The sequence below is a fragment of the Balaenoptera physalus genome (assembly GCF_965194825.1).
Source record: "Balaenoptera physalus genome assembly, chromosome: 4".
Lineage (NCBI taxonomy): Eukaryota > Metazoa > Chordata > Mammalia > Artiodactyla > Balaenopteridae > Balaenoptera > Balaenoptera physalus.
In genome coordinates this window covers 62781274-62809082 of record NC_138891.1, presented here as the reverse complement: position 1 = coordinate 62809082, position 27809 = coordinate 62781274, and the positions used below count along the sequence as shown (strand labels likewise).

The 27809-nt window shown below is 36.6% G+C and overlaps 1 protein-coding gene and 1 pseudogene across 9 annotated transcripts in view; both read right to left on the bottom strand.

Moving 5' to 3' along the window:
- Positions 1-27809, bottom strand: part of YEATS2 (YEATS domain containing 2) — a 107903-nt gene that overhangs the window by 30696 nt on the left and 49398 nt on the right. For 5 of the 8 annotated variants that reach the window (XR_014262969.1, XM_082459945.1, XM_082459947.1 and 2 more), the window contains exons 8-15: positions 19362-19473; positions 15829-15873; positions 13396-13576; positions 12158-12400; positions 10519-10677; positions 8876-8979; positions 7410-7517; positions 6749-6931 (exon numbers count right to left, since the gene is read on the bottom strand). Coding sequence is in view for 7 of the 8 variants with exons in the window: in XM_082459945.1 (XP_082316071.1) it covers positions 6749-6931; positions 7410-7517; positions 8876-8979; positions 10519-10677; positions 12158-12400; positions 13396-13576; positions 15829-15873; positions 19362-19473 (1135 nt within the window). In the remaining variant the exon portion in view is untranslated. The remainder of the gene's footprint in view (positions 1-6748; positions 6932-7409; positions 7518-8875; positions 8980-10518; positions 10678-12157; positions 12401-13395; positions 13577-15828; positions 15874-19361; positions 19474-27809) is intronic. The other 3 variants (XM_082459948.1, XM_082459946.1, XM_082459949.1) reach the window with 2 other exon arrangements.
- LOC309659832 (large ribosomal subunit protein eL29 pseudogene) overlaps positions 1-27809 on the bottom strand; it is a 183950-nt pseudogene that overhangs the window by 127229 nt on the left and 28912 nt on the right. The gene's annotated exons all lie outside the window — the stretch shown is intronic.

Sequence of the window (27809 nt, the reverse complement as noted above, 5' to 3'; positions counted from 1 at the left end):
AAATACTCATCAGAAATAATCTCTTAATATTTTTAATGTAGTATTTACTTCTGATTCTTTTAAATGTACATTTTGAAACAAAGATTAGGATACATATTGTTTTATAATTTTTAAATTTAACATCATGTTACAACCATTTCCACCGTTATTTTTCAAAAACATTTTGAGATGACCAAAAAATAATGTATTAGAATAGATATACCATAATCTAAGTAAATATTTCACTACTGTGTGACTATTTAGGTAATTTTAAACTTCACATTATGAAAAAACTGCAATAAACATTCTCATATATGAACTATAAACTCCACTACATACTTTTAAATATCACCTCTTCAGTAATCCCTTCTGTGTTATCCCCATCTGAGGCAGTATTTCTTCATCACTAGAACATCTAACAATTCACGTCATTTATTATATGGTAAAACATGTGACACCTCTTCCAACTTATTTTTAAGAAAAGTTATCTTTTTCTATACCTTCTAATCTTTCCTTTCCTTAAAGGTAGACATTTCATTAAAAAAGAAGAAGTGTAAGCTAGAAAAACATTTTATTCAATTAAAAAAAAAAAAAAAGATCCCAGCACCCAAAGAATGAAAGTTAGAAATACCTAGTTCTGAAAATACCGTAAATTCTTTCAAGTAAAAGAATACTTCGGAGCTCTTTTAAAACAAGGTCAATAGTACAATGTTCAATTAGAAGAAACAACTTAATTCATGGAAAATTGGGGCAGTGTTTCACACTCCCCAATTCTTTATTTCATAAAAAGAACTTCTCACCAGAAACTAGATAAAAAGACTTTTACATTCTTTTTTAAGAATGAGAAAAGATCTGCTTTCTAAAGGCAAAAAAGATAAAGAAGAAAGTACTTTTCAACCATCAGATTGGAGGGGAAAATTTTAAAGCCTGATAATACCAAGAATTGGCTAGAGGATATGGGGAAACAGGAACTTTTGTTCACTGCTGGTAGAAAGGTAAATTTGTGCAGCCACTCCAGAGAAGTACTAGGATATCTACTAAAATTGAAAATTCACCCTCTACTGGTAGGGATATATCCCAGAGAAATCTCAGACATGTGCTCAAGGGAACATACACAGAAAGTCCAAGGTAGCATTATTTGTAATTACAAAAAATTGTAAGTAACTTTAATGTCTACAAAATGAAATATGCTTAATGTCTATAGACAGAGGAATAGATAAACTGTGGTATAAGACTGACCGATGGAATAACATTTGTTAGTTACAATGAATGAACTGGAACTATATATATATCAACATCAACAGACTTTGCAAATACAAATATTGAGTGAAAGGGGAGTTGCAGAAAAATACGAGTATAAATATCTTTTATGTAAATCTTCAAAATTCACAACACTACATGTTACTTATGGCTATTACTTATGTAATAAAACGTATGGACTGTCAAGCTACACATCCAAATTCATGACTGTTGTTTTGGGGAAGAACAAAGTGGACTGCAACTTTATCAGTCATATTTTATTTGGAGAAAAAAATGTTGAATTAAATACGAACATCTTGGGCTTCCCTGGTGGCGCAGTGGTTGAGAGTCTGCCTGCCAATGTAGGGGACATGGGTTCGAGGCCTGGTCTGGGATGATCCCACATGCCGCGGAGCAACTAGGCCCGTGAGCCACAACTACTGAGCCTGCGCGTCTGGAGCCTGTGCTCCGCTACAAGAGAGGCTGAGATAGTGAGAGACCCGCGCACCGCGATGAAGAGTGGCCCCCGCTCGCCGCAACTAGAGAGAGCCCTCGCACAGAAACGAAGACCCAACACAGTCAAAAATAAATAAATAAATAAATAAATAAATAAATAAAAAATATGAACATGTTAATTCACAGTGGAGGATATGTGGATACTGATTATATTATTCTCTGTATTTACTGAAATTTTAGAATCTTCCCAAATTAAAAAAATAATAGCATTACTTAAGGTAGAACAAAATGACAAACCATATAACAACTGATGAATGGGATTTTTAAGTTAAATAATCACTAAATCATACATGGTTCCTTTTCAAAGAATGTGAATATAGTAAAATACACTTGTCATGTGCTTGGATGATATGGCTGATGTAAAGAAAATGGTCCCCTAATCAATTGTTATAAACCAGTGTATCACAGAGGAAAGAGTATAGGTTTTTATAAGCAGTCAGACCTGCTTTCCCAGTTTTGCTCCATCAGTTAGTAGCTGCACAGTTATTAACCCCTTTGAGCTTTAGCTTTAGATACCTCATCTATAAAATATCTCATAAGATCATGAGGCATAAATGAAAATAAGTTTATAAAGTGCCTAGCCAGCATGATGTACACAGTAAATGAAAGCTGCAGCCAGCACAACACTTGTTACTATGAACTAAAGAATGGTGATCTATGAGACTACGTGGAGACTCAGGACAGAAAGCCAAAGGATAAACATCTGTCACTATCTTCAGCATTTGGCCAGGGCAGAGGACCTTGATCTTAAGGTCCAGTTAATCAAACAGAAATCAAAATATATAGATAACATCTCGTATTTGCTTTAAAATATTCTAGGAGGAGAAGATTAGCAAAATGCTGGTAACTGCTGAAACGGAATAATGGGCATGTAGGATTCATTACAATAGTCTCTGCACTTTTATGTAAGTTTAAGGAAGGAGGGAAAGAAAGGAAAAAACAAAACAATCAAAGAACCAATGGGTGGGGGGGAGAAATAAGTTCATCTAGAATGGAGAAGAGAAAACTCCCAGCTACCCTGTCCTGGGTAAAACAATCCCTGATGATTATCCAAATCTCTTTATTCTGACTGTATGAGCCTCATTATATAGGCAACATGGAGCGTTACTGTAGCTACAGAGCTGGGCACACTCATTCCCCCTAGAGATGTGGAGTTACACAAACTCTTCTTACTAATCAAGAATTTTTCTCTGCATTGATTAAAAAAAAGTTTCTTAATCCAGAAAATTATTTTTAAGGTATGGCAGAAACTGCCAGCTGAACCCCAATATGTATTCTTTGCTTCTCTCTCATAGTAACAGAACCCCCGATTTTCAGCTAGGGACATGGCCACACAGAATACTGACTATATTTCCCAACTCCTTCACACCTAGGTCTGACATCTCATTTCTGGCTAAAGGGATGTGAACAGAAGTGATGAGTGCAAATTTTTGGCTCTGCTCTCCCCAAACCCTCTTCCCTTCCCTTTTCCTGCTGGCCAGAAATGTGAACATGGTGGCATGAGATGAAGTGGCTATCACAGCCCACAAGCTGAAAACCAAATTTTGAAAATGACAGAGCAACGAGATGGAGTCTAGATTCTTGATGACTGTGGAACCAACACACCAGGACCGCCTACCAGTCTTTTATGTGTGAGAGAAGTAAACTTATTTAAGCTCCTGGTTTGGGAATTTGTTATAGTAGTTGAACTTTTTTCTAAGACGTCTGTCTTTACATTTCCTAAATATATCACACTTAATAATCCCTTGCATAAGCTAAATTACACATAATCTATTTTCATGTTCCTAAATTAATAAAGAAAGCAAAGATCTTAAAGGAAAATAATATATACATGTGATATCACTTATATGTGGAATCTAAAAAAAAATACAACAAACTAGTGAATATAACAAAAAAGAAGCAGACTCACAGATACAGAGAACAAAATAGTGGTTATCAGTGGGGAAAGGAAAGGGAGGAGGGGCAATATAGGGGTAGGGGATTAAGAGGTACAAACTATTAGGTATAAAATAAGCTACAAGGGTATACTGTACAACACAGGGAATACAGTCAATATTTTATAAGTAGAAATGGAATGTAACCTTTAAATATTGTGAATCACTATACAGTACACTGGTAACATATAATATTATACACAAACTATACTTCAATTTAAAAAAGGAAAATAATACATACATGTACCTATTTTAATTTCTTTCCTCCAATCCCATGCATCTGACTTGCTTTTCCCTCCTTGTGCCAACCTCTATCCTCACACTCAACTGCTTCAAAATGTCCAGAATATGACACGCCTAATCCCTCCGAGAGCCAAATAAAACAAAACCATGCTGGCCACAGGAGGGCAGTTTTTACTAGCAGAGCTTGTCCACCAAGAGCAAACTGCTCACAAGATAAACAACCCCCCTTTATTCTAAAACACTGAGGAGAATGAGGAAGTCTGGCATTCTACTGGGGAAAACCCTATGCACAGCTGTCTATGACACCACAAAGAAGTCTCTTAAGTAGGACACTGTAACCCCAAATTAGTCTGTTTTTTTTTTTTAAATACATTTTGGCCTAGAACCTGAAATCACCTACCAACTGTTCTCCTCTTCCCCTCCCACAGCACTGCTCTCCGCATTCCAAATTTCCTTCTAGTTTCACCTTTGTTCTGTACTGTTATAAATACTTAATTTTGATTCATGCTTTGATTTGGTGTTTCTATTCCTGCCCTCCCTGTGCCCTGTACATACCTTTGCAAGTCAGAATCTACTTTAGCAACCTGAAGGTGAGGACTCTGTATATGTGATTTCTCCCTCTAGATGCTGAAAAATACAGCCACTTACGATTTAGTTCTCAGTGACAGTCACTACTACATGGTACTCACGCATATATACGTAGGACTCGTCCTCACATAACTTTAGCTGCTATCACTTATTTAGCACCTGCTCTGTACTAGGTCCTCTATATACAATGATCTCTAATTCTCCTACAGCGCTGAAAGGCAAAGGGTATTATTTCCTTTTACTAGATGAAAAAACAAGGCTGAGAGAGATAAATTTGCCCAGCTCACACAAGTAATGAGTGGCTGAGATCTGAGATGCGTAACAAGCTCATGCTCTTTTAACTACACCACACTGCTTCCTTCCCATATGAACCACCAATTCCTCAGCTGTCTCTTTTCATGTCAAAAGCAGCACCGCTCTCTACTTTTATGAAAAAGATAAGCTGTATTTCTATTGTGCCAAAGTTGTGTGGAAAGTGAAACAGTACCATTCTGTTCACACTTCTGTTTTCTGGCATACTTTCTCTGACTGCACCTCAGCAATAACCAGGGACACCCTGTACTTGCAGACAGCTCTTTATCTCAAGTCTAAAGCATGTACTAAATTTCTGGGATAGATGTCTTGTCTCATGTTCTGCTTCTCTGTAGTTTTTTCACACTCTACTGTGGCTTTTCTTATCAGGTACCTTTACACTTAAGGCATTCTAGCACAAACCCACCCATTTTCTCTTGGTCCTACCTTGCCATTAGGTAGGTGGCAATGTGACAAGAAAGCCAATACAGTTGTTCAGTATTACTGGGTGAGTAGATTTGCAAAATGCAAAAGTGGCAAAAAGCAGAAACTTTTCAGAGCTTCTGAGCATAAATAGAAATGCTATCATGATTCAAAAGCCTAAATCAGTAATACCATGTATTTCTAGGTGAAGCAAAATAGATTTTAAACAACATACAGGATGTGTCTGAGTACGAAGACCAGATGACAATAACCGATTCACGAAAGGACTTGAACAAAATGCTTAGCCCTGAAGCCAAAACAACAGAGGGAGCATCAGGAAGTAGTTGGGGGTTGCCTGTTTTAGTGATTCTGGCTATGGAAGCCCCAAAGTCAAATTTGATGCTGCAGTTCCATGGTTCCTAAATTTGCCTAATCATATGAGTCAGTAGGAGAGTTTGTTAAAAATCCAGATTCCTGGGGTCACCAAGAAGTTCTGAGATGGGGGCCTTAGTATCTCTATATTTTTAATCATCAGTTGAGTCTTATGAGCAGATAAGTTTGGGAAAGTGGTTAATGAACTCTTACAGATTTTAGAACCACCTATAAGACAATGAATTTTTAACTCGATCTATATGCAGCCATCTAGACTAACCAAAATATCTAAAACCTATTTTAAAGTTGAAGAGCAAGCGCTTCACATAGTACTCTTAATAGCTTTAGGATATATCTGCCCTAAAAATAAGATAATTTAACTCTGGATGTTCTAAAAGCATGCTTAGGTTACAGACAATGGCTCACAAATTTTAATAGTTCTGGAATGGGGAATTTTGGAGTCAACTAGACCTGGGTTCAAATTCTCTGTCATTTATTAGCTGTATGCTCTCAAGGATGTTGCTAAACCTCTCAGAGCCACAATTTCCTCATTTGTAAAATAGCAGTGAAAATATCCACCTTGCAAGGTTGTTTGAGGATTACAGATAATGTACAAATAAGAGCATGATATACTTTGGCACTCCTAAGTACAACGGATGCAGGGAAACATGTATCTCTGTTTTAGAGTTCTCTCAATATGTAAATTCCCCAAACCTCCAAATTATAAAGAAAATAAACTCTCTAAAGAGCCAAGAATCATTTAACAGATCACACAGTCAAGACATCAGAGGTGCAAACTATAGCAGTCTCCTATCAGAAATAAACAGGTAAAACAGTGGACCTCGATCCTGTCAGTTAGACTTGAATCAAGTGTAAAGTTGTGTCCATGACGTCAATCATCTTCACTGCCAGAGAGATAACACGGCATCCCTTCACCTCTTGAACTGTCCCTGGGCCCTCTATAAACCATGTCCCTGCTCTTGTTAATGACTATGACAAGAACAGGTGGGTTAAACACCGACTTATCTGCTTTTCCTACAGGGCTTACATCCACAGGTTCTCCCGGGACCATCAACACCGTCACCCTTTTCAGCACGTGTCCATTACTTAGGCAAACAACGTTCACTGACACGTTGACTTCCCCATCCTTACCCTACACAAACCTTAGAGGGCTGAATCTTTGGTGACTGGGCAGTCCCTTCTCCAGCAGTTAGGACTTGTTTTTGAGGGGACACAGCTATCATGTGACCCCCTTTCACAGTCACATACTGAGGGAGTGGTGACTGGCTGGCAGCTCCTGTTGTTGGTACATGAGAGGCTTCACCAGGTTCCTGTTTGATGATTACCTTGCAACAAACATGATAATGACAATGAATAAACAGCCCATGAAAAACGCTACTAATATTTGAATTTATTCTGTCTGCAGGAATTAATGAATGAATGAAGCCCTGTATGTAAACAATGACTCCACTAGAAGTGTAAAAATACTGCTTAAGTATAGCCCATAATAGCTATTAAAGGGACCAAAAGTAGGATGTGGACTTGATCCAGTGTATCTGCAAACCAACCTCGTCATTTGTTTTAGATATTGGTGGCAAAACGGCACCAGAAAGTTCCCATCTTGCTAGACTCCAAGGGCTGCCCTGTGAACACCACTAAATAAATGGAAGCATGTCTCAGAAGTAGGATCCAGTCTTAGAGATGAGACATACTAAAAAGTTCCATGTTGTGGGGTAGTAGCATCAATCAACTCCAACATGCCACAAAAAGATTCTGTAACAAGAGCTTATCCACTTGTGGGATAATCCTCTCATGAATACTTACTTTTGTGAAAGCTCCAAGTCCTCCAGTTATAGGTTTGGGGCTTTGAACTTTAGGGTGACTCCCAATTGGGCAAAGAGGTGGCATAGATGCGAACAAAGAATCCTCCTGCTGTGTTTGTAAAAATACATATTGTACAATTAGGATAAAGTGAGTGATTTCACTCTAGTCACATATTTAATATAAACCTGTGACATTCCCTAGCAACAAAAACAAACAAAAAGCCCAAAACTCTTTGGGGTCTTCCGAGTCCCTACACCTGCATTTTACTATTGCTTGAAAAGACAATTCAAAGTAAGGCTATAAACTGGCAAGAGCCTACTCATCTGTGCCCACTGGAAACCGGAAAGACTCCTATCATACTACCACTAATATCTGGTTGACTCATTGGTTTCATGTCCAGTCCCCTGCCAGATGCTACTAAAGGATAGGTACTGTATTCTATTTCTTTTCTATCCCTAAAGTCTAGGCACTAAATAAACAAATGAATGTAACAGGCAGTGACAGTGTTGCAGTATACCACACCCTTGTAACAGTACTTGCAACTTGAACTGTTATCCTTACTCTGGAATAAATACCCAGGACGCAGGGAGAAATTTTTCACTAAAAATTTTAAAAACAATACAATGAAAAGAACTTGAACAATTAGCAAATACAAAGACAGCAAAGGTCAAAATTCAAAATTACTGTCATTTGTCTCTAATCCTCAAATACAAAAGGCAAGTCTCAGAGGCAATTTTCCATAAATAAATGTTGGGGGCAAGAAACAAAGTTAAGAACACTGCTTAACTATGTAATGAAAATGTCATCAACAAACATGCAAAAATACACTGGTAGAGAATTAAGACCTTCGTGGAATTCTTACAACTGAGGCATTCATAGAACACAGCGCTCACAGATTACACTGCATTAGAGAGAAACCTTGCCCTGGATCAGGAAACTACTCAATATCATCACCATTAAGTGCCTAGATATAAGAAACGCTGTGTTAGCACCAGTCATGTAACAGGTGATCTTTGAATTCTCAGGAATTCTCAAACAGGAGTTTATAGCTCAGAGGCTCTAGCCTTAAGGTAGCCAAGACAATAACAAATAAGCTGAATAACTAAGCCAACAGCAGTGACTGTCTCTGTGGAACAGTGAGCAGATATCTAGCACTATGATCTGAACAAGTCAGATCATATTTGGAATTGTAAATTTCAAAGGACTTCTTACCCTGAAGAAGGTGGGGAGGGGGAAAATACACTGTGGAAAGATACGAATTATTACTTTGTAAAGAAAAACGTATAACAAAGCTGTCAAAAAAAAATCATAGGTAAGGTAGGGGAGTCTGAAGTACTTACTTGATCTTTATGACACTTCTTAGCTTGAAGATTCTGCTTTATGAAATCTGCATTATCACTTGCAAATTCTGGCTCAACTTGAATGTACCACATTTAGAAACTAGCAAAGTGCAATAAGAGCATTACCTTGACAGCAGATGTTACAAAACTACTTCCATGAATTTTAGGAATCGGGGAACCTGTTCCTTGGGAGGCCTGAGAGGCAGTAGAGAGCTTGCTGGTAGGACTTCCTGATAAGCAAGGTTGATTTAAAAATAAAGTATAAACAAAGTAAAATTTACAAAATGGAATTTTAAAGCCATTTTCCACCACCCTCCTCTTCTCCCCACTATTTATTGTTCATTTTGAAGGGCTGAAAACTCACAACCATGATATTATTATAGAAAAAAACACTTAAGGATTCATCCTGTGAAGCTGACCGCTTCACCAACCTACAAAGGGACAAGAAGCTAGTAAGCAAGTGTAGAAGAATAAGTAAAGTTAAGTAGACATTATATATTCTGCACTTACATAGAAAGAGATACTGTAACATAATGGTGTTGGCTATTTCACAATGTGCCAAAATGTATGCATTCAACTGAATGCTACTTCCTTCAAAGTAGTTCCACTGGAAGGTTATACCTACTCCAAAATGCTGACAACATTAAACACTTTATACTCCATCAGTACAACTGCCTTTAGGGTCTGATCAAAATAAGTCACATTATCTACAGTCAACAGTAAGTGAAGACTAAAAATGGTACTTGGTCACCTCCTCCATTTACCAAACTTGCCTGCAGAGACTTTGGCTGATTCCTAAAACTAAACATCCCCAAAAGACACCTACTTGGCATCCTTAAGTGTACTCAAAAGGGAATCTCTGAAAGTAGCATTTTTTAAAGGAGTCCCACAATTATAATCATTGTTAAAGAACATAACTTTCTAAAAAAATAGTTGGAAAGGCCCAACACACATTAATCTGTGTTAAAATCAAACATGTTAGAAAAAAATCAGTCTCATTACTTAATAGTCATTTCTCTTATTTCTTTTTTCGATATTTCTATTAGAAGTGAAAGCTACAGGAAAGTTTACACAGAGGCGCATGTGTTTAAACAGTTTAATTGAAGGGAATAAATAAAATGTTAGTGAAAGTACTTCAAAGAAACCTGAAAAGCTCTCTGTATTTATATGAGGTTATGATGATAAACACGGGGAATCCAAAGACTTCTTATTCTTCCTATTAGAGTTTTTTTTTTTGTTTTTAGTTTTTTGTTTTAAATAACCACAGGGTTCAGTTTCCCTCCCACATGCAAGTTTTATCTTATTCACTGAAAAGTAAAGATCACTTTTTTATTTCATTGGGGAAAAATATATATGGCTCACAAAGCTATTCTTGCTCTAAAGCTTAATTTGGAAAAGTTAATCACATTGCCTAAAAAGAATGCCTTCTAAATGAGAAAAAAAATCCACTTTTTTTTTCTTTTTTAGAAAATTAATTATGGTTCACTATGAATCTTAAGAAATTAAAAAAAAAAAAACTTAAGTAAATTCCTAAAAATATAACTTTTACAAGAAGTAAATCTTCCCTCAGAGAAACAGCACTGGAAAAAAAAAAAATATATATATATATATATATGTATATATACACACTCTTTATGTATTCCCTCCTCTTGTTATGGTTGAAGATTTCATTCTCTCATTATATGGCTACTAAGTCACATTAGGATTTCACCTTTAAAAAAGATCAAATCTTGGGGATTGCACGAATATTGTTCCGTTCAAACACACACCTGCAGTAGGAGTGGTGGCTCCAATAACCTGCCCTGGCTTGTCCACGATAACATAAGGATTATTAATAACAGAACTGGCAGTGCCTTGCTTCACATGGACTGGAGTGGAAGTTGGGGTTCGAGGCAATGGCGATGGACTTGGGGTTGATATAGGGGAACCTTTATTAATAAAAAAGAGAAACAAAATAAACTAAACAAAATAGATATATTCAGCCCATTTAAGAGGATGCTAAAGAAAATGGAGGAGGGGCAGGGCCACCAGTACAAAGGTGACAAGCTGGGAAAAGAGGATGGGCCTGTAAGTTTCAGGTGCTGAGAGCAGCAGCAGCAGCTGAGGCCAGGGGTTAGTGCGTTTTACTCTCTACATCCTTATCCATGGACCAGCAGCAGCAGGCAGCCTGTTAGAAACAGATACGGAGGTCCTACCCCAGATCTACCGAATATATCAACAAAGCAGTATTTTAACAAGATACCCCAGCAGGCACATTAAAGTTCAAAACACAGTGCTTTACATAAGTGTGGAACTGCTGCATCCCCATCCCCAGGTAACAACAACTTGGGCAGGTTGTTATAATACTGGTTACACTTGAAGAAACTGAAGCTAGGGAGGCAAGTGAACAGCTAGACTTAGGAACCAAGTCTTGATTTGCAATGAATTTCCAATAGGAAAATATGAAATTCATCCACCGAAACAAAAGTCTCTCTCCATACCATGTCACAGCCACAATCAAGATATTCGTGTTCCCATAGCTCTCAGAAGTTACCGACAGATATATCATTAAACATCCTCAACGGTTATTGATCAAATCTGTTATCCATGAATTTCTCTAACCTTCAAAACAATTTATATGTTCAGCCTATTCCACCTCTGAACTAGCAAGTTCCAAAACGCTTCTAACTGGTAGGTAAAATTATACATTCTTTACCTTTCATCAATTTCAAGGACTTGGATCATATTTCTGCTTAGCTATTTTTAGCACTGAAGACTCCCCCCACCCCCTTCATTTAAGAATTATACAGAAGTCTCCCCCTGCCTAGGTTTTCTATTGACTCACTTTCATGTCTTTTCTGAGGTGGCACAGCCAAAACTATAAAGCATGTTTCTACTAGAAGTTTACCTAACATAAACTGTCACGAGGCAATGGACAATTCAACCTCAGTGAAAATGAAACCTCAGAACGACCTACTGATCATAGGAATGAGTAAATTTCTAGTGTGGTTATAGAGTATAAAAGATATCTCAATCCCAAACCAACCCTTGAAGCTTAACTACAAACCAAAAGGCATCTAAATTTTTTCTATTACTAGTCACTCTGGTTTCCATATATAATTCCCAAACTTAATTCCTACCTTAGTTTCCACCATACATCCTAGCAAACAATTTACCTGTGCTGATTCTAGATGAAAATTTGACTGCTTTGAATTTTATTTCTTTCCTCGTTCAAAAATTGTTTCCGTATGAATGACTTTTGTTTTTGTTTTGTGACACTTTTGCTTTGCTAATCAGCAGTGATTAGCTTGCTTGTTAACTAAACAAAAACCCTGCTTAGAAAAACTAAAAAAAAAAAAAAGCCATAGTACTTTGTTTTGTCATTCCAACAATTTTTACACACACCAAATTCATATATACCATGTATACCTGAGACAATCTTGCAGCTCATGGTGATAGGCTGGAAGGATTTTCCAGGTGACTCCGGATTAGGAACCTGACTTTGTGGCACAATTTTGCAACTTGATGCTATTGGCTGAAAAGCTGAATTGCCATGAGAACAAAAGGTAACTTTCTGGGATGTTGTCATTTTGGTGGGTGTTCGTTCCAATGAAGACGGCAAAGAATAAAATGTAGTGTGTCTCTCAGCTTCAGTGTTGGCTGGGAATCCTTCTTGAAATGAAACAGGCAAATAAGTCATCAACCACTTTGAAAACCCTCACCATTTCAAGAACCATTTAAGCCATTTACCAGTAGTAAAATAAATACAGTTGACTGGTATTTAACACTGCTTTATGTATTTTCTGGTGAAATGTAAATATCATGCCTAGAATCATGTTTCATTAAAATGCTTCTTTTAAAAAATTAGAAAACATATTAGCTAACTCTATATAATAAAATTTACAAGTTCATTATGTTCTCCCATTCTTTATATATGAATTGACAAACTGTTTAGAGAAGAAGAAAAACTCAAAAGAAAGCATTAGCTTAATCTAATGATGTCTTGTTTTATTAAATGCCCATAAAAAAGATGTAACTGAAACTTAAGAGAAATAAAGTTGAGATTTTTATAAAAGAACTAAAATATTAACATCACATTAAACGTAGACTTACAGATCAAACTAACACCATTTAGAATCAATTTGTATATCGTATTTGTATATGTATTTGTATATGTTATATAAGTAAACACTTAAATACTTAATTATATACTTATATATTTACTAAATTAAAAAATGCCATAGTCAAAATACATTTGTTGATGGTAAGTCTTATACTGTATTTTAAATAAGATTAGATACTAATATTTGAACTTCTTGTTCACACAATTAGGGACCAAACAAGAAAGTCTTCCTGTAACATATTAGAGGAAACCATTATATTCATCAAAGAATAAAAATGTAATGCTTTTCAGTGAGTTTTGTGTTCTATAAAATATCGATAAAACTGCATAAAAAAATTTTTCTGAGAAGAGTAAGGGCTTGGCTATTTTCATAATAGGTCTGTGTAGAAGAGCAGCATGCCTACTTATGCAAAATTTATTTTCCATACACTCATAAGGCGCTGAAGACAGCAGTTCAACATCAAGTGATGGAAAGGAACACGCCATAATGACTGCTCTATACAAGGTAAAAATGCATTTCCATACAAGGAAAAATATATACTACCTTTCTCCACAGAGGTATCAGGTACTGGCTCATGTGACTGCTTTACTGGTGAGGATGCTTTCACAGGGGCTGGAATGGTCAAAGGCAAGGATGGTGGGGCATCTGAGATGTCTGACTCAGAGGACTGAGGATAAACGGAGTCTTCTCCAAGAGAATGCCGATGGAGCTCAACATCCACTACCTACATGATTGGGCAACAACTGGGCTCATGAATCCATCATCAATGTCACAGAAAGCCCCAAACCTGTCTCAAAACATGGTGCTCTAACAGACGTTGCAAATGATTTCTATTCATACTTCAAAGGCAATTTCAATCTCAATAACTAAAGGATTTATCCCAGAATGTAATCTAATCTGGCTTAATAGATAACTCAATGAAACCAATCATAAAATTGGGGACCTTCCATTTAGTGTTTCTGCACCTTAGAACACTCTTTCCCCTAATCTCAGCATGACTGCCTCTTTCTCACCATTAGGTCTCAATCAAATGTCACCTTCTCAGAGAGGCCTTCCCTAACCAACCTAGCTAAAGCACCCAACTTGTCCTCCGGCTACTCTCTTCTTTATAGCACTTATTTGTAAGTGAAATTATCTTATTTGCTTTTATGTTTACTATATACCTTCTCCCCACTCTCAATACAACCAAGAATAAAACTCCTTGAGAGTAGTAGCTACTCTCATTTGTTCATTTTTGTATCCTCAGTACCTGAACCAGTGCTTAGCATATAGTATGTGCTCAATAAATATCTTCTGGCATAAGACAGCACATTTCCCTAAAGAGAGTAAGGTTTAACTTAGCTAATTCTAATCATAATGGCTACTGCTGATATATCATGAATACCAAAAAAGGAGGGGGAGGATGGGGTGGGAAAACAAAGTTGAAGGTCTCATACTTCCTGATTTCAAAGTTTATTATTACAAAACTATAGTAATCAAAACAGTGTGGTACTGGCATAAAGACAGACAAAGATACCATTAGAATAGAATATACTCTCACATACATGGTCAAATTATTTTTGACAAGGGTGCCAAGACCATTCATTGGGAAAAGGACAGTTTTTTCAACAAATAGTGCTGGGAAAACTGGAGATGCACATGCATTAGAATGAAGGTGGAAGTTTACTTTACACCATATACAAAAATTAACTCAAAATGGATCAAAGACCTAAACATAACACCTAAAACAATAAAACTCTCAGAAGAAAATATAGGGGCAAAATGTCATAACACTGAATTTGGCAATGATTTCTTGGATATGATACAAAACGTACAGATAGAAGAAAAAACAGATAAATTAGACTACATCAACATTTAAAACTTCTGTGCATCAAAGGACACGATAACAGAGTGAAAAGGCAACCCACAGAATGGGAGAAAATATCTGTAAATCATATATCTGATAAGAGATTAATCTCAAGAATATAGAGACACCTCCTAAAACTCAGCTACAAAAAACCAAACAACCCAATTCAAAAATGGACAAAGGATTTGAATTCACATTTCTCCAAAAAAGATACATAAATGGCTGATAAACACATGAAAAAATGCTCAACATCAATAATTATTACAGAAATGCATACCAAAACCACAAAGAAATACCACCTCACACTCCCTGGATAGTATCAAAAAAACAGAAAACAACAAGCACTGGCAAAGATGTGGAGAAATCGAAACCCTTACACACTGTTGGTGGGAATGTAAAATGATGCAGCTGCTATGGTAAACAGTGTGGCGGTTTCTCAAAAAATTAAAAATAGAATTACTGTATGATCCAGCAATTCCACTTCTGGGTATACACCCCAAAGTACTGAACACAGGGACTCGAACAGAGAGACCCACATTCTTAGCAGCATTATTCACAATAGCCAAAAGATGGAAGCAACTCAAGTGCTCACTGACAGATAAGTGGTTGAACAAAATGTGATGTATACATACAACGGAATGTTAGTCAGCCTTTAAAAAGGAAGGAAATTTTGATTCATGCTACAACGTGGATGAATCTTGAGAACATTATGCTAAGTGAAATACGGCAGTCACACAAAAAAAAGAACACTGTATGATTCCACTTATGTGGTACCTAGAGTAGTCAAATTCATAGAGACAGAAAATAGAAGAGTGGCTTAGGGGTTGCGGGAAGAGGGTGAGTTATTATAAATGGGTAGTTTCAGTTTTCCAAGATGAAGAGTTCTCTGGAGATGAATGGTAGTGACAGCTGCATGAAAATGTGAATATATTTAATACCACCTCACACTTTAAAATGATTAAAATGGTAAATTTTATGTATATTTTATCACAATTTAAAAATAAATAAGTAAATAAGGGGGGAGAGAAACTTTTTTTAAAATTAAGCATTCTTTTTTTTTTCCTAATTAAAAACGAAGATCAATTTTCATTCTACTTGTTCCCAAATAATACTGTAGGAAAATAACCTACCGTCTCTGCTCCAAGAGTCTGCAAGCCAGTATAAGTTCTGTCCAGCTATTGAAAGACAGAAGAGTATTAAGTTTCACTATGCTTACTTAAAAAGCTTAGGATACAGTCTTATCTAAAACCCCTTTCACTGCAAGTCTTCATATCATAGGATCTACTTTTTCATAACGTATAAATTCATCATGTCAATAAAAACCCTCAATTTTCTGAGAGAAGAACTGAGTAAAATAAATAAAAACAACCTCAGACATATAGGTAGTTATTATAAAAACAGACTATAAAAATATACATGCAGTGTGATGACACAATTATATACTTAGGGTATATTTACTAAGCACTTGTGCAAAAAATGAATGAAAACTTAGGCAATATAGGCAATACTAATAACTACCAGTACATTAGCTTCATGGATGATTTACTTTAGAGGAGAGAAAGGAGTATAAATTGAGGGAATGTTAATAACATAAACAAAAAAGTTTACAATTACATACAAAGAGGTTAGGTTCTTATTCTTATACTTTAATTTATATTTAAAATTAAAATTCAAAAAAAGGATTTGTGGCAGCTTACCATATAAATATTATACAGTAAGATCAATAGGTAAAAATGGTTAAGTTGGGTAGAAAGGAAAGAAAAGGAAAGGAAAGATGGGGGAAAAAATGAAGCCAGGGATAGGTTAGTAAATAGAAAATTCTAAAGGCTTGCAAGAAGTAGATTTCAGTCTGGCTGAGTTCCTTAGCAGCCAACACAGAGAAGACAACTCAGTCATGAGACCTAGTGTTCATAATAGAAAAGGCAATAGAGGGTAGATTTATAGTAGCCCCATGGAAGAGATCTGGAGTTTTAACATTTAAACCTTCGCCAACAGTATGACTGTTAAAAAGATATGGGCAATTTTAAGGCTACATCCATTTTGCATATTCTTCAGAGCATAGATCCAGAGCATAGATTAAGTCTCTGTAATCTGCACTGGCCTATGTTTTATTCTTGGGACCACATTTTGAGAGAGACACTGATAGAACTATTATCAAAATGACAAGAGAAACTGGAAAGAAAGCACAGCATACAAGAAATGTTACAAGAACAGGTTTTGCTGAGGAAGAAATGATTTAAGGAGAGACACAAACGCTATCATTAAACATTTTTAGAGTTCTTACAAAACAAAACAAAGTCCTGTTCTGTACTATTCCAGAAATCAAACTAGGATAAATGAGATCAAGCTTAGAAGGGGTGGTGGGGGAGGAACGGGCGGCAGTTTTAGGTAAATTTATGAAAGAAGCTTCTAAAAAGTTTATTTACTAAATGGATAAACGGATTGTTTTGGGAATTACTGTGCTCCAGTGAAGGTTGAGGAGAGGTTAGATGACTACCTGTCAGGGATGCAGATATGTGAATTTCATCCCAGAAACTTTAAATTTTATTGAACTCTTAACACTGAGTATTTAGTATATAATGTAATTATTACAGTATCAAATATAGATTGTTATGTACTACAGAATTTCAGAATACAGAGGGATCGCTATGGACTTTAATAGCCAGGAAAAGCTACACAGGAACATGAAGAATGGAAAGAATACACACAGGCATTCGAGGAGGCGAGAGCATAAAAGAAGACTTAAGAGACGGCCTAAGGCACTTCTGGGACATGAACAGACTGACCTGGCTGGAGTAGGATGTTCAGGCAGGGGATTAGTGTGAGATAATTTAGGGTAAGTATGTCAAGTCAAAATGTGAAGAGCCTGGAATAGTAGGCAGGGGAGTCTGAACCTGAATAACAGGAATTCAATCAAAGCTTCTCAGAGAAGAACAACATAATGGTTCTCCTGTTTTAGGAAGACTAATCTAATGGCGGTGTACAGAATCGACTGAGGGGAAAGAAGATAGATTAGCATTAAAGAAGCTAATCAGGAGACAGAGTATAATAATAGCCTACTAAGAGTGGAAAGGGCGAAGGGTAGTCTATAAGAAAAATTGTGAAGGAAGAGTAATGGTCTGCAAGTGAACAAATATTTAGAACTCAGAGGGAAGAATCAAAGATGGTTCTGAGAGTTAACAAAGAAATTGCAGGAAAAATGATACTCCATAATAAATAAAGATCAGTGGTCACAACAGAGGTGCTTAAGTTCTCAAGGCCAATCAACACGTAATACATAGTAAAATTAAGGAAAATCTGGTAAGAAATACTTTTAAAACTGTCTCAATCATTCACCAGGAACTCTAAGTGATAAGGACAATAAAATATGTATAAAAACTATGTAAACAATTCCCTTTATTTTAGGGATTAGGGTTGGGGCCCAGTGCAATATAAGATGGTATGTACGGTGCTTAAAATAAGTTAAGAGGAAAGCAAAACTATTTCAGACCTTCCTCTAAGTAAGTGGGAACATATCCTGCCCCTCCGAACAAAGTGGCTATATGTTCTTTATTTGGTTTCAGTTCTTCTCTGAGGTTATAAGGCAATCTTGTTTTACAGTAATCTCTAGAAAATAACTTAAACATGAAGTTAAGTAGTGCTGTTTACCAACAATGGAGGACAAATCTCAGGAGGCCTTAAGGTTGAAAAAGGTACGTTTGTGGAACAAAGGGAACAAAACAGGAATTCTGAAAATGTACTCAGATTCACTTGGGGGCAATTAATGGGAATAATGTGGTAAATCACAAAGTAAGGGCGCTTTGGGAGAAGTTCAATATTAGGATTATATTTTACGGAGAGAAAATGTACATGAGGTTACTACAGGGAGGGATGTGGGGCACTTGAAAAAAATGGTCTGTCTTCCAACTATGAAAGTTAAATGTTTATTATATAAAACTGGAAAAGAAAAACACACACATGCACACACAGAAAAAAGGGGCAGGAGAAACTGCCCACAATGTCGTTACTTCAATTACTCCAACTTTTTAGGGTATTTCTTTCGTGTTTTTTCTACCTATTTAAAATCTCGGTTGACCTCATACAATATACATAGTTTTATACTCTATCCTTTTCATTTACTATAATGGTAGCTTTTCCCATGTATAAAAAACACTTTTTAAAATAAAATTTGTAATGGTTACATAATAAACCATCTGGATATATCAGTTAAGGATTTCAAAAGTATTACAACCTTCCACAGTACTTAATATTTCCTAAAATATGTTCACTTCTATCTTTATCCTTAAGAGATAAATAGATAAGGCTTATTATTTGTGCCTCTTTTTACAGAAAATTAAAATGTAAAAAGTAAAATACAGATTAAAAAGAAAAAGATTTCATTTACTTGTTAGCCCCAGGTAACACAGTACCAGTGATCTCTGATCAGAGATTCTTCTGATCATCTGACCAGTTCATCTTTTTAAAGAATATACATTCTGCTGTAAAGTGACCCCTTCCCCAGCCTTCAGAAGGCAAGTGTTGTAGCAGTAAGCAAAACACACTCCAAAAGATTTATCCTGCTCCCACTATCCATGGCCACTTCTCTCAGAGGCCTAACCCACCACTTCAAGTGGAGGTGAAAAAAGATACGTCATTTCTGGGGAGCAATGTTTTGTTACAATACCTTCAGATTATGTATGATATCTATCCGCTTGTTCTGGCTGTCCTTAAAGTGAACTTGAACTCTGACAGGAAACTCACCCCAGCCTCTTCTGGTCAGGTGAAAAGGAGGCTCTCTAGGGAAAAGCAGATATTAATATATTAGTCCATGTTCACTCTCTCATTCTAGAAAGAATAGTTTTCCCATAATGGCTAAGTTAGAACTTCACATGTTTCTAATAATTATTTAGATTTCCTCACTTAATGCTAAATCCATATGCTGAATTTTGCTAAAATGCTAAATCATAAAAAATTCAACTCAAACCTATATTAAACTTTCAACTACTGAATACTTAGAGCTAACACACTTATACCATACAATCCAGTGTCATTATTTTCACAGACAGGGAACTAAGGTGATTTGATGGATGTCGCAGTATTAAAGCCAGAATCCTTGATTGCTACTTGATAGACATAGGCTGTGAGGTACGTTCCCTACCCCAAGACAATCATTTATTCCTCCACTCTGGCAAAAACAAAATAAATCATGAATGTTCAATCTGAAAGTGACAATTTATTTGAAACTATCTACTAAGAAGACTTAACAAATTATATAGGACTTTATATAATTTTAGTGAATAGAGAGGAATGTGTGTGAATGCTAATTGGACTAGAGAATTTTCAGCAGTCAAAATGTAATTTGTGAAGGGAATAAAAAGGAAGATTGATGAGAAAAAGACTGGCATGCTGTTGATAATTGGTGTTGGGTACGTGAGGATTCAATATACTCTACTTTGTACTGGGTGGGCCAAAAGGTATGTTCATTTTTTTCAGTAAGTTCGCTCTAGTAGCACTTAGTTGTCTTTAACTTCATTTGAAACAATTTTGTTAGATTGTATTGTGACAGCTGTCATATCAGCGTGCATTTAAAAAAGAACTTATCAAAATTGGTGAATTTTTGTGTAGCCATTTTAATATTGAAGATGGAAGAAAAAAGGAACATTTTTGGCATATTATGCTTTATTATTTCAAGAAAGATAAAAATGCAACTGAAATGCAAAAAAAGATGTGTGCAGTGTATGGAGAAGGTGCTGTAACTGATCAAAATGTGTCAAAAGTGGTTTACAAAAGTTTTATGCTGGAGATTTCTTGCTGGACGATGCTCCACGGTTGGGTAGACCAGTTGACGTTGATAGCGATCAAATCGAGACATTAATTGAGAACAACCAATGTTATACCACGTGGGAGATAGCCGGCATACTCAAAATATCCAAATCAAGCATTGAAAATCATTTGCACCAGCTAGGTTATGTTAATCACTTTGATATTTGGGTTCTACATAAGCAAAAAAACCTTCTTGACCATATATTTCCGCATGCGATTCTCTACTGAAACATAATGAAAGCAGTCTGTTTTTAAAACAAATTGTGACGGGCGATGAAAAGTGGATACTGTACAATAATGTGGAATGGAAGCTTTGCCTGTGGGGCAAGCGAAATGAACCACCACCGACCACATCAAAGGCCGGTCTTCATCCAAAGAAGGTGATGTTGTGTACATGGTTAGACTAGAAAGGAGTCCTCTATTATGAGCGCCTTCTGGAAAACAAAACGATTATTTCCAACAAGTACTGCTCACAATTAGACCAACTGAAAGCAGCACTCGACCAAAAGCGTCCGGAATTAGTCAACAGAAAACACATAACCTTCTTCCATCAGGATACCACAGGACCGCGTGTTTCTTTGATGACCAGGCGAAAACTGCTACAGCTTGGCTGGGAAGTTCTGATTCATCCGCCATATTCACGAGACATTGCACCTTTGGATTTCCATTTATTTCAGTCTTTACAGAATTCGCTTAATGGAAAAAATTTCAATTCCCTGTAAGACTGTAAAAGGTACCTAGAACAGTTCTTTGCTCAAAAAGATAAAAAGTTTTGGAAAGATGGAATTATGAAGTTGCCTGAAAAATGGCAGAAGGAAGTGGAACAAAACGGTGAATCCACTGTTCAATAAAGTTCTTGGTGAAAATGAAAAATGTGTCTTTTATTTTTACTTAAAAACCAAAGGACCTTTTTAGCCAACCCAATATAGGTCTGGAATTTTCCAGAATAAAAAGTTTAAAAATTTAATTGAGACCTTCATGTACTCAAGAATAATATGGTTTAAGTTAATGGGGGAAAGAGAGAATACTTTAAAATGAAAATGTTCATTATGAATCAATGGCTTGGAATTCCTGTAATGAGAGAGAATGCCAAGATTTCAGGGAGAAAGGACTGTCAGTGGGATGTGCTTTTGGAAAACTAAGGAGGGACATGAATTCAGTAAGGGCAGAGTCCAAGAACACAACCTGAGAGGAGTCTAGGAACAGATATGAATCATCAGGCACAAAACCAGAGGCTACCAGGAGAGCCCAAAGCAGGAAAAATCCCTGAGTATGAGAGCAGCCTGGAAAGTAGAGGAAGCAACAGCTGTATTATAAACTAGAGAAAAGAAAGCAAAGAAACACAGTGCCCTGGATGGAAGAAACCAGCTGAGTTAGTAAGGGAAGTAGCCATGATGTCAGCATAGGTTCAGACAGCAATAAAGACAGGCTTGGGGTCAAATGAGAAGGCTGACTTGAGACAGCAGCTTGAAAAGGAATCCAAAGCCAGAGATACAGTGGGGCCTACAGACATGGTGGACTTAAGAAGAATAATTAAGGGAAATTCTATTGATGACAAGTTTAGTCACTTAAATTCCGGTAAAGCTAAGTGGATGGCCCAAGTTCATTTTGCAATATTCGTCAATCTCATGGTTTGTATGCTGAATTTCTCTTACAAAGGATATAGTAAATCAGCTGTGCTCCTCAATTTGTGTACGTAGGCTAAACTCTAGTGAATGGACAGGAAGGACTGCTGCCAGGGAAGACAGAAGACAGACAAATCAGGAAAAAGGAACAATGCTTTTTCACAGGAAATTCCTCCCTAACCATATTTTTGGAAACAAAAAAGGAATCCAAGACCTACCAACAGATAAGACAGCTACAGAAATGTTATACTTCAAAAGACATATGTATTTCACACAAAAAGGGACTGCTTCCCCTAAATAGACTTCTATATTTCTAGATTCCTCATAGAGGGTGAAATGTATCAATAACCAAGAAGACAACCCACAGAATACTAGGCTTTAAAAATGGCTTTCCTAAAAATACAGAATGAAGCACAATTCCTTGCCCAAATAATTCAAATGGGCAACCAGTCTTTTAGGATCACTTCTAGTGACCCAGAATTCATTACCTTAATAACACTCTCTATCACATTTCTAAAGAGCTCTGTTATAAAAATATTTCATCTTCCTCCTGCATGTTACTTCTAGTATGCCTTCTGCAATCACAAATTCCTCCTCCACATGACCTTCAAAAAAACTCAAACATTCCACTAAGTTCTCTTCTTTTCAGGGTAAACACATTCTGTTCCTTATAACAGCAGCAGAAGCAAACACTTATATTGTTTACTATGATCCTACCACTGTTCTAAGCCCTTTATATCTATTAACTTATCCAATTTTTGAATCACAATATGAAATATCCCCTCTGAGACACAGTGAGGCTAAATAACTAGCCCAAGGTCATGCAGCAAATAAGTAGTGGATCTGAGATTTAAACTCCAGGGCCCATGCTTATTTTTTTTAATGATACAAACGTTCTGAAGAGGCTCACTAGGACATTCCCTTGGGGGCCGAGCACACTCTAGTCTCTCACGCACCAAGGGCAGGAATATTCTACTGACACAGTAACCATGTGTTCTTCATCTCTGCAATCCCTGTATCAAGTCCTGAGCCTAGCATACATTTAGTGACTATCTTGTGCCTAAAAGCAAAGTTTACAGTCACAGCTTTTAAGAAGTTGGCTAAGGAATAACTGAACCAAATGGAAAACAGATGGTCTATAGGAACAGAATCTACTTATGCTCTTCATCACGTAATGTGCTCTGACGAGGAGACTCAGAGTGCACGATGAACACACATGTGCTTTGGTCCAGAGATAAAGATTATCCCCAAGTTTCAAGGCAGCTGAAAAGATCTCGCCTACTCATCACGTTACTTTAGATACTTGACACAAGAAACATCTTAAAAGCCTTGTAAAGAACACAGAGTTATAATTAAATCTAGGACACATGTTAATGTTCTGTCCTACCTGAAATTTAAAGTTTAGCTCTAAGAAGAATATTTTAAGAATACAGACAAACCAGAGTGTGTCAGAGAATATAACCTGGATGGCAGAGGAACATAAAACAAAGTCACATGAAAGACAACTGAAACAAATGTGGATATTTGGCTTGGAGGAGAATAGAAGAGACCTAACAGTTGCTTTCAAAATATTTGAACAACAGCTACATGGAAAAGGGACTACACTGATTCTGTGTGGTGTTACAAAACAAACGGGAAGTGTACTGTTTAGAAGTTAAAGGAAGTTAGGTCTCTGCTCAATATAATTAAAAACTTCCAAACAAACACAGCCACCTACAAATGGAATGGCTCATATCATGAATTCAATAATTCACTCAACAAGAAATGACATTTACTACATGCTGGACACTGTGCTAGATCACAGGGAGAGAAAGAATTAAGAAAAGGCCCCAAACATCGAGAAGTTCTAAATCTAGTAAGGGAGACATACATGTAAATTAATAAGTGTAATAATAAACTTATATACATTACTTGCTATAAAAACACAGAGATGTGGTTAATCATTAACAAATTATTTCTCAGGAGTTTTAAACACCAGAAGCACACAAGCAAGGATCTCTTTTAAAATACTATTTAAAAATCATAACCCAGTAGTTAATAAAGTATGGGAAAGTATGCTCTTGGGAAAGGTATGTAGTAATGGTGCAATTCACAAGCTGTGAAAAACTAACTGGTCAGATATACCACCACAGCCAGTTATGCAATACTGTCAGAGTGGCATGGACCAGACAGAAAATAATTGTCAGAGGCTATTTCCATGAGGTGAAGCCTCATAAATTTCAGAAAATAAAGTTCATTTACTATTAACAGAAGATACTCCAGATGTATAAGATGAGAGAGAAATTTGAAGAGGAGCTATATGTATGATCTTTTCCTTGGATTTCCTCAGACTGTTACAATACAACCTGATAAGTGTGATTTGCCACCTTTACCTGCAGATTAGTAAAGATTTCTTAATAAATACAATTTCATATATTACTGCATGATATATTCTAAAACTTAAAGGAACTCAGTGTGTTTCACAAATTCCAATTCCTGGGATGAGAACTGAGAAATAAAATAGGCATTGATTTGCATCATTAAGTATTAGGGTTTTATGTAATGAGTTTTTAATCCCATTTTTGATAAATCAGATGTTTATCATCAATAAAAAATATGATTAATACATTTTAACTGATTCACATGTTTTATATTAAATAAAATGTTTTCCTAAAACAGTATTTTTGTTGCTGTTTTTACTATATAAAGGAATTTCTTGCTGGTCTGGACATTAAAACATATATTCTTTTTATTATTTATATTTTTATAGACAAAGTACTTTTTAAACTCATCTACTATTTCTTACCAAACTCACTAAAATATGTCTATTAAAATACTGGACTTACCTGGAGTCAGTATATCTAAACTCAGAAAATACTGTTACCCTGTAAGCTATCTTAAACTATAAAATATTGTTACTATCCCAAGAATTCAAGTAAACAATCATTTACTGTATTTTAACCCCTGTAAGAAAGTAGAGCAAAGAAGGATTCACTGAGAAAGTAACCTGAGTTATGTCTTGAAGCATAAACAGCAGACCTTAAGAAAGACAGTGTGTGTGTGTACATATGCATATGTGCATGTGTGTGTAAGTGAAGAAGACAGACAACAGGAAGATGGTATTCCTAGCAAAGAAAACAAGTCTAGGTCACCAGTGGAATTCCAGGTGAGGCTAGATGAGCTGTATCGGGTATTTCTGAAAGATTTCATGAATCAGGTATAGACTGAAACAAAATCACAGACAAGGCCTTCTCAATACTAATGTTTGAGAGCCTAAGAATGTAATTGCTCCTCTATCAAACTCTACCATTAGAAAAAAACAGAGTATCAACACTTTTCTGAGGTTCTATCCAGTGAAATATGTCAAGAAAATAAAGGAAGTTTTATAAACATTAAAAGAAAAAAATCTTGTTTACACTGATTGATTCTCCAGGATAGACAAGACAGAAAGATTCAATATCATAAAAAGTGTGAAAATCAATCATTAATTCAATGCAATTTCAATCCATAACTTGACAGAGATTCTAAACTAATCTGGAACAACATATATACTCAAGAATGACCAAGACAAAAACTGTAGAATAATAATAATCAGGGGAACATACTCTACCCGACATCAGAATATACTATAAAGCAAAACAATTAAAATAGTATAGGGACTTCCCTGGTGGCGTAGTGGTTAAGAACCGCCTGCCAATGCAGGGGACACAGGTTTCAGCCCTGGTCCAGGAAGATCCCACATGCCGCAGAGCAACTAAGCCCATGCGTCACAACTACTGAGCCTGCGCTCTAGAGCCCACGAGCCACAACTACTGAGCCCCCGTGCCTAGAACCCATGCTCCGCGACAAGAGAAGCCACCGCAATGAGAAGCCCACACACCGCACCGCAATGAAGAGTGGACCCAGCTCACCACAACTAGAGAAAGCCCGCACACAGCAACGAAGACCCAACACAGCCAAAAATAAATAAATTAATTAATTAATTTAAAAAAATAGTATAATACTAGTACAGGAATCAAAATCATTAACAGAATCTAGCATCAGATCCATGTTTATGTCAGAATTTAGTGTGTATTAAAGGACAGATCAGCTGATAACTGATAAACGCATAACTATCCATATGAAGAAGATAAATGTTCTGTATTAGCTACAAAAATATCTCATTTCCAGGTATTTGACTTTCTGACCAACAACTCCTATCTTCCGACTCCATTCCTTTGACCCCACAGAGATTTCCATTTCTTGCCCACACCAGTTTGCACTACTCATCACTGCTCTTATGTAATCTCCTTCTCTCCTTACTCAGCTTAGATTCTATAGTATATCACTACCATAACCTTATTATTAAAGTGAGGTTATCAATGACCTGGGAGACCAGGGTTTTGGACGAATTGTCTATCTGCATGTCAAAGCCCTTAAGAATGAGGGCAAGAGTACTGCTAGAGGGACTTCCCTGATGGTGGAGTGCTTAAGAATCCGCCTGTCAATGCAGGGGACACGGATTCGAGCCCAGGTCCAGGAAGATCCCACATGCCGCGGAGCAGCTAAGCCCATGCGCCACAACTACTGAGCCTGCACTCTAGAGTCCACGAGCCACAACTACTGAAGCCCACGTGCCACAACTACTGAAGCCCATGCGTCTAGAGCCCGTGTTCCACAACAAGAGAAGCCACCGCAATGAGAAGCCTGCGAACCGCAATGAAGAGTAGCCCCACTCACCGCAACTAGAGAAAGCCTGTGAGCAGCAACGAAGACCCAACGCAGACAAAAATAAATAAAATAAATGTTAAAAAAAAAAAAAAAAAGACCACTGCTAGACAGAAAATCAGTACACCAGGTGCTAAAACTGTTTTTGAAAGAGAGGATTGACTGGGAAATCAGTAGATGCCTGCGACAAGGAAGAGCAGCAGATCTTACGAAGCTTCAAAGGAGCTGAGGTTTTTAGAGACAAGAAGGGAAAGGGTGGTCTAGAAGCCACAAATATGAGCAAGAAAGACATGCACCCCATTTTTAGACCCAATGGTACATGCTGTGTGAGAGAAAAAAACAGCTGCCACTTGAAAGTTTTCTTGGGAGAAGTGGTGTTCTCAGGAGATAGCCATGTTTTACCTAAGAGTCAGGAGTGGAGGGAATGTTCTGACGAAAGCTGAGGATACAGGAGATTTCACTGATGAAGACCCACAACCACTTCTACAATACATTCATATAATGAATATATATGTGATACGTAACATCACATAAAGATGTAAAGAATACACCTAAATGAAACAAATTTCAGAACAATATATATATTATCATTCCATCTTTGTGAAATAATAATGACAACAAAGAACCCCAACAACTATACTAAGTTTATATATACAGGAAAAATATCATTAAGGGTTACCTCTGAGAAGGTGAGATCATGGAGAACTTTCAACATTAAATATTTCTGTAATTTCAGAAACCTTTATTTAATTCTATTATATTCTGATAATCATAAAAAACAGTAACATTGTATCTGTATAAACAAGTTAAGCTATTTCCAGAGGAGAGCAGAATCAGCTAATATAATTCATATGGTAACAACCTGACAGAAGGGGATGGTACCTGTTCAGTGAGACAGAAATCTGCAAGAGGGAACCACAGCTAAAACTATACTGTGACTAAAAGCCGAAGCGGAGTAAATTATTAATAACACAAGAATTTCAAGGGAGTGTTCTCAA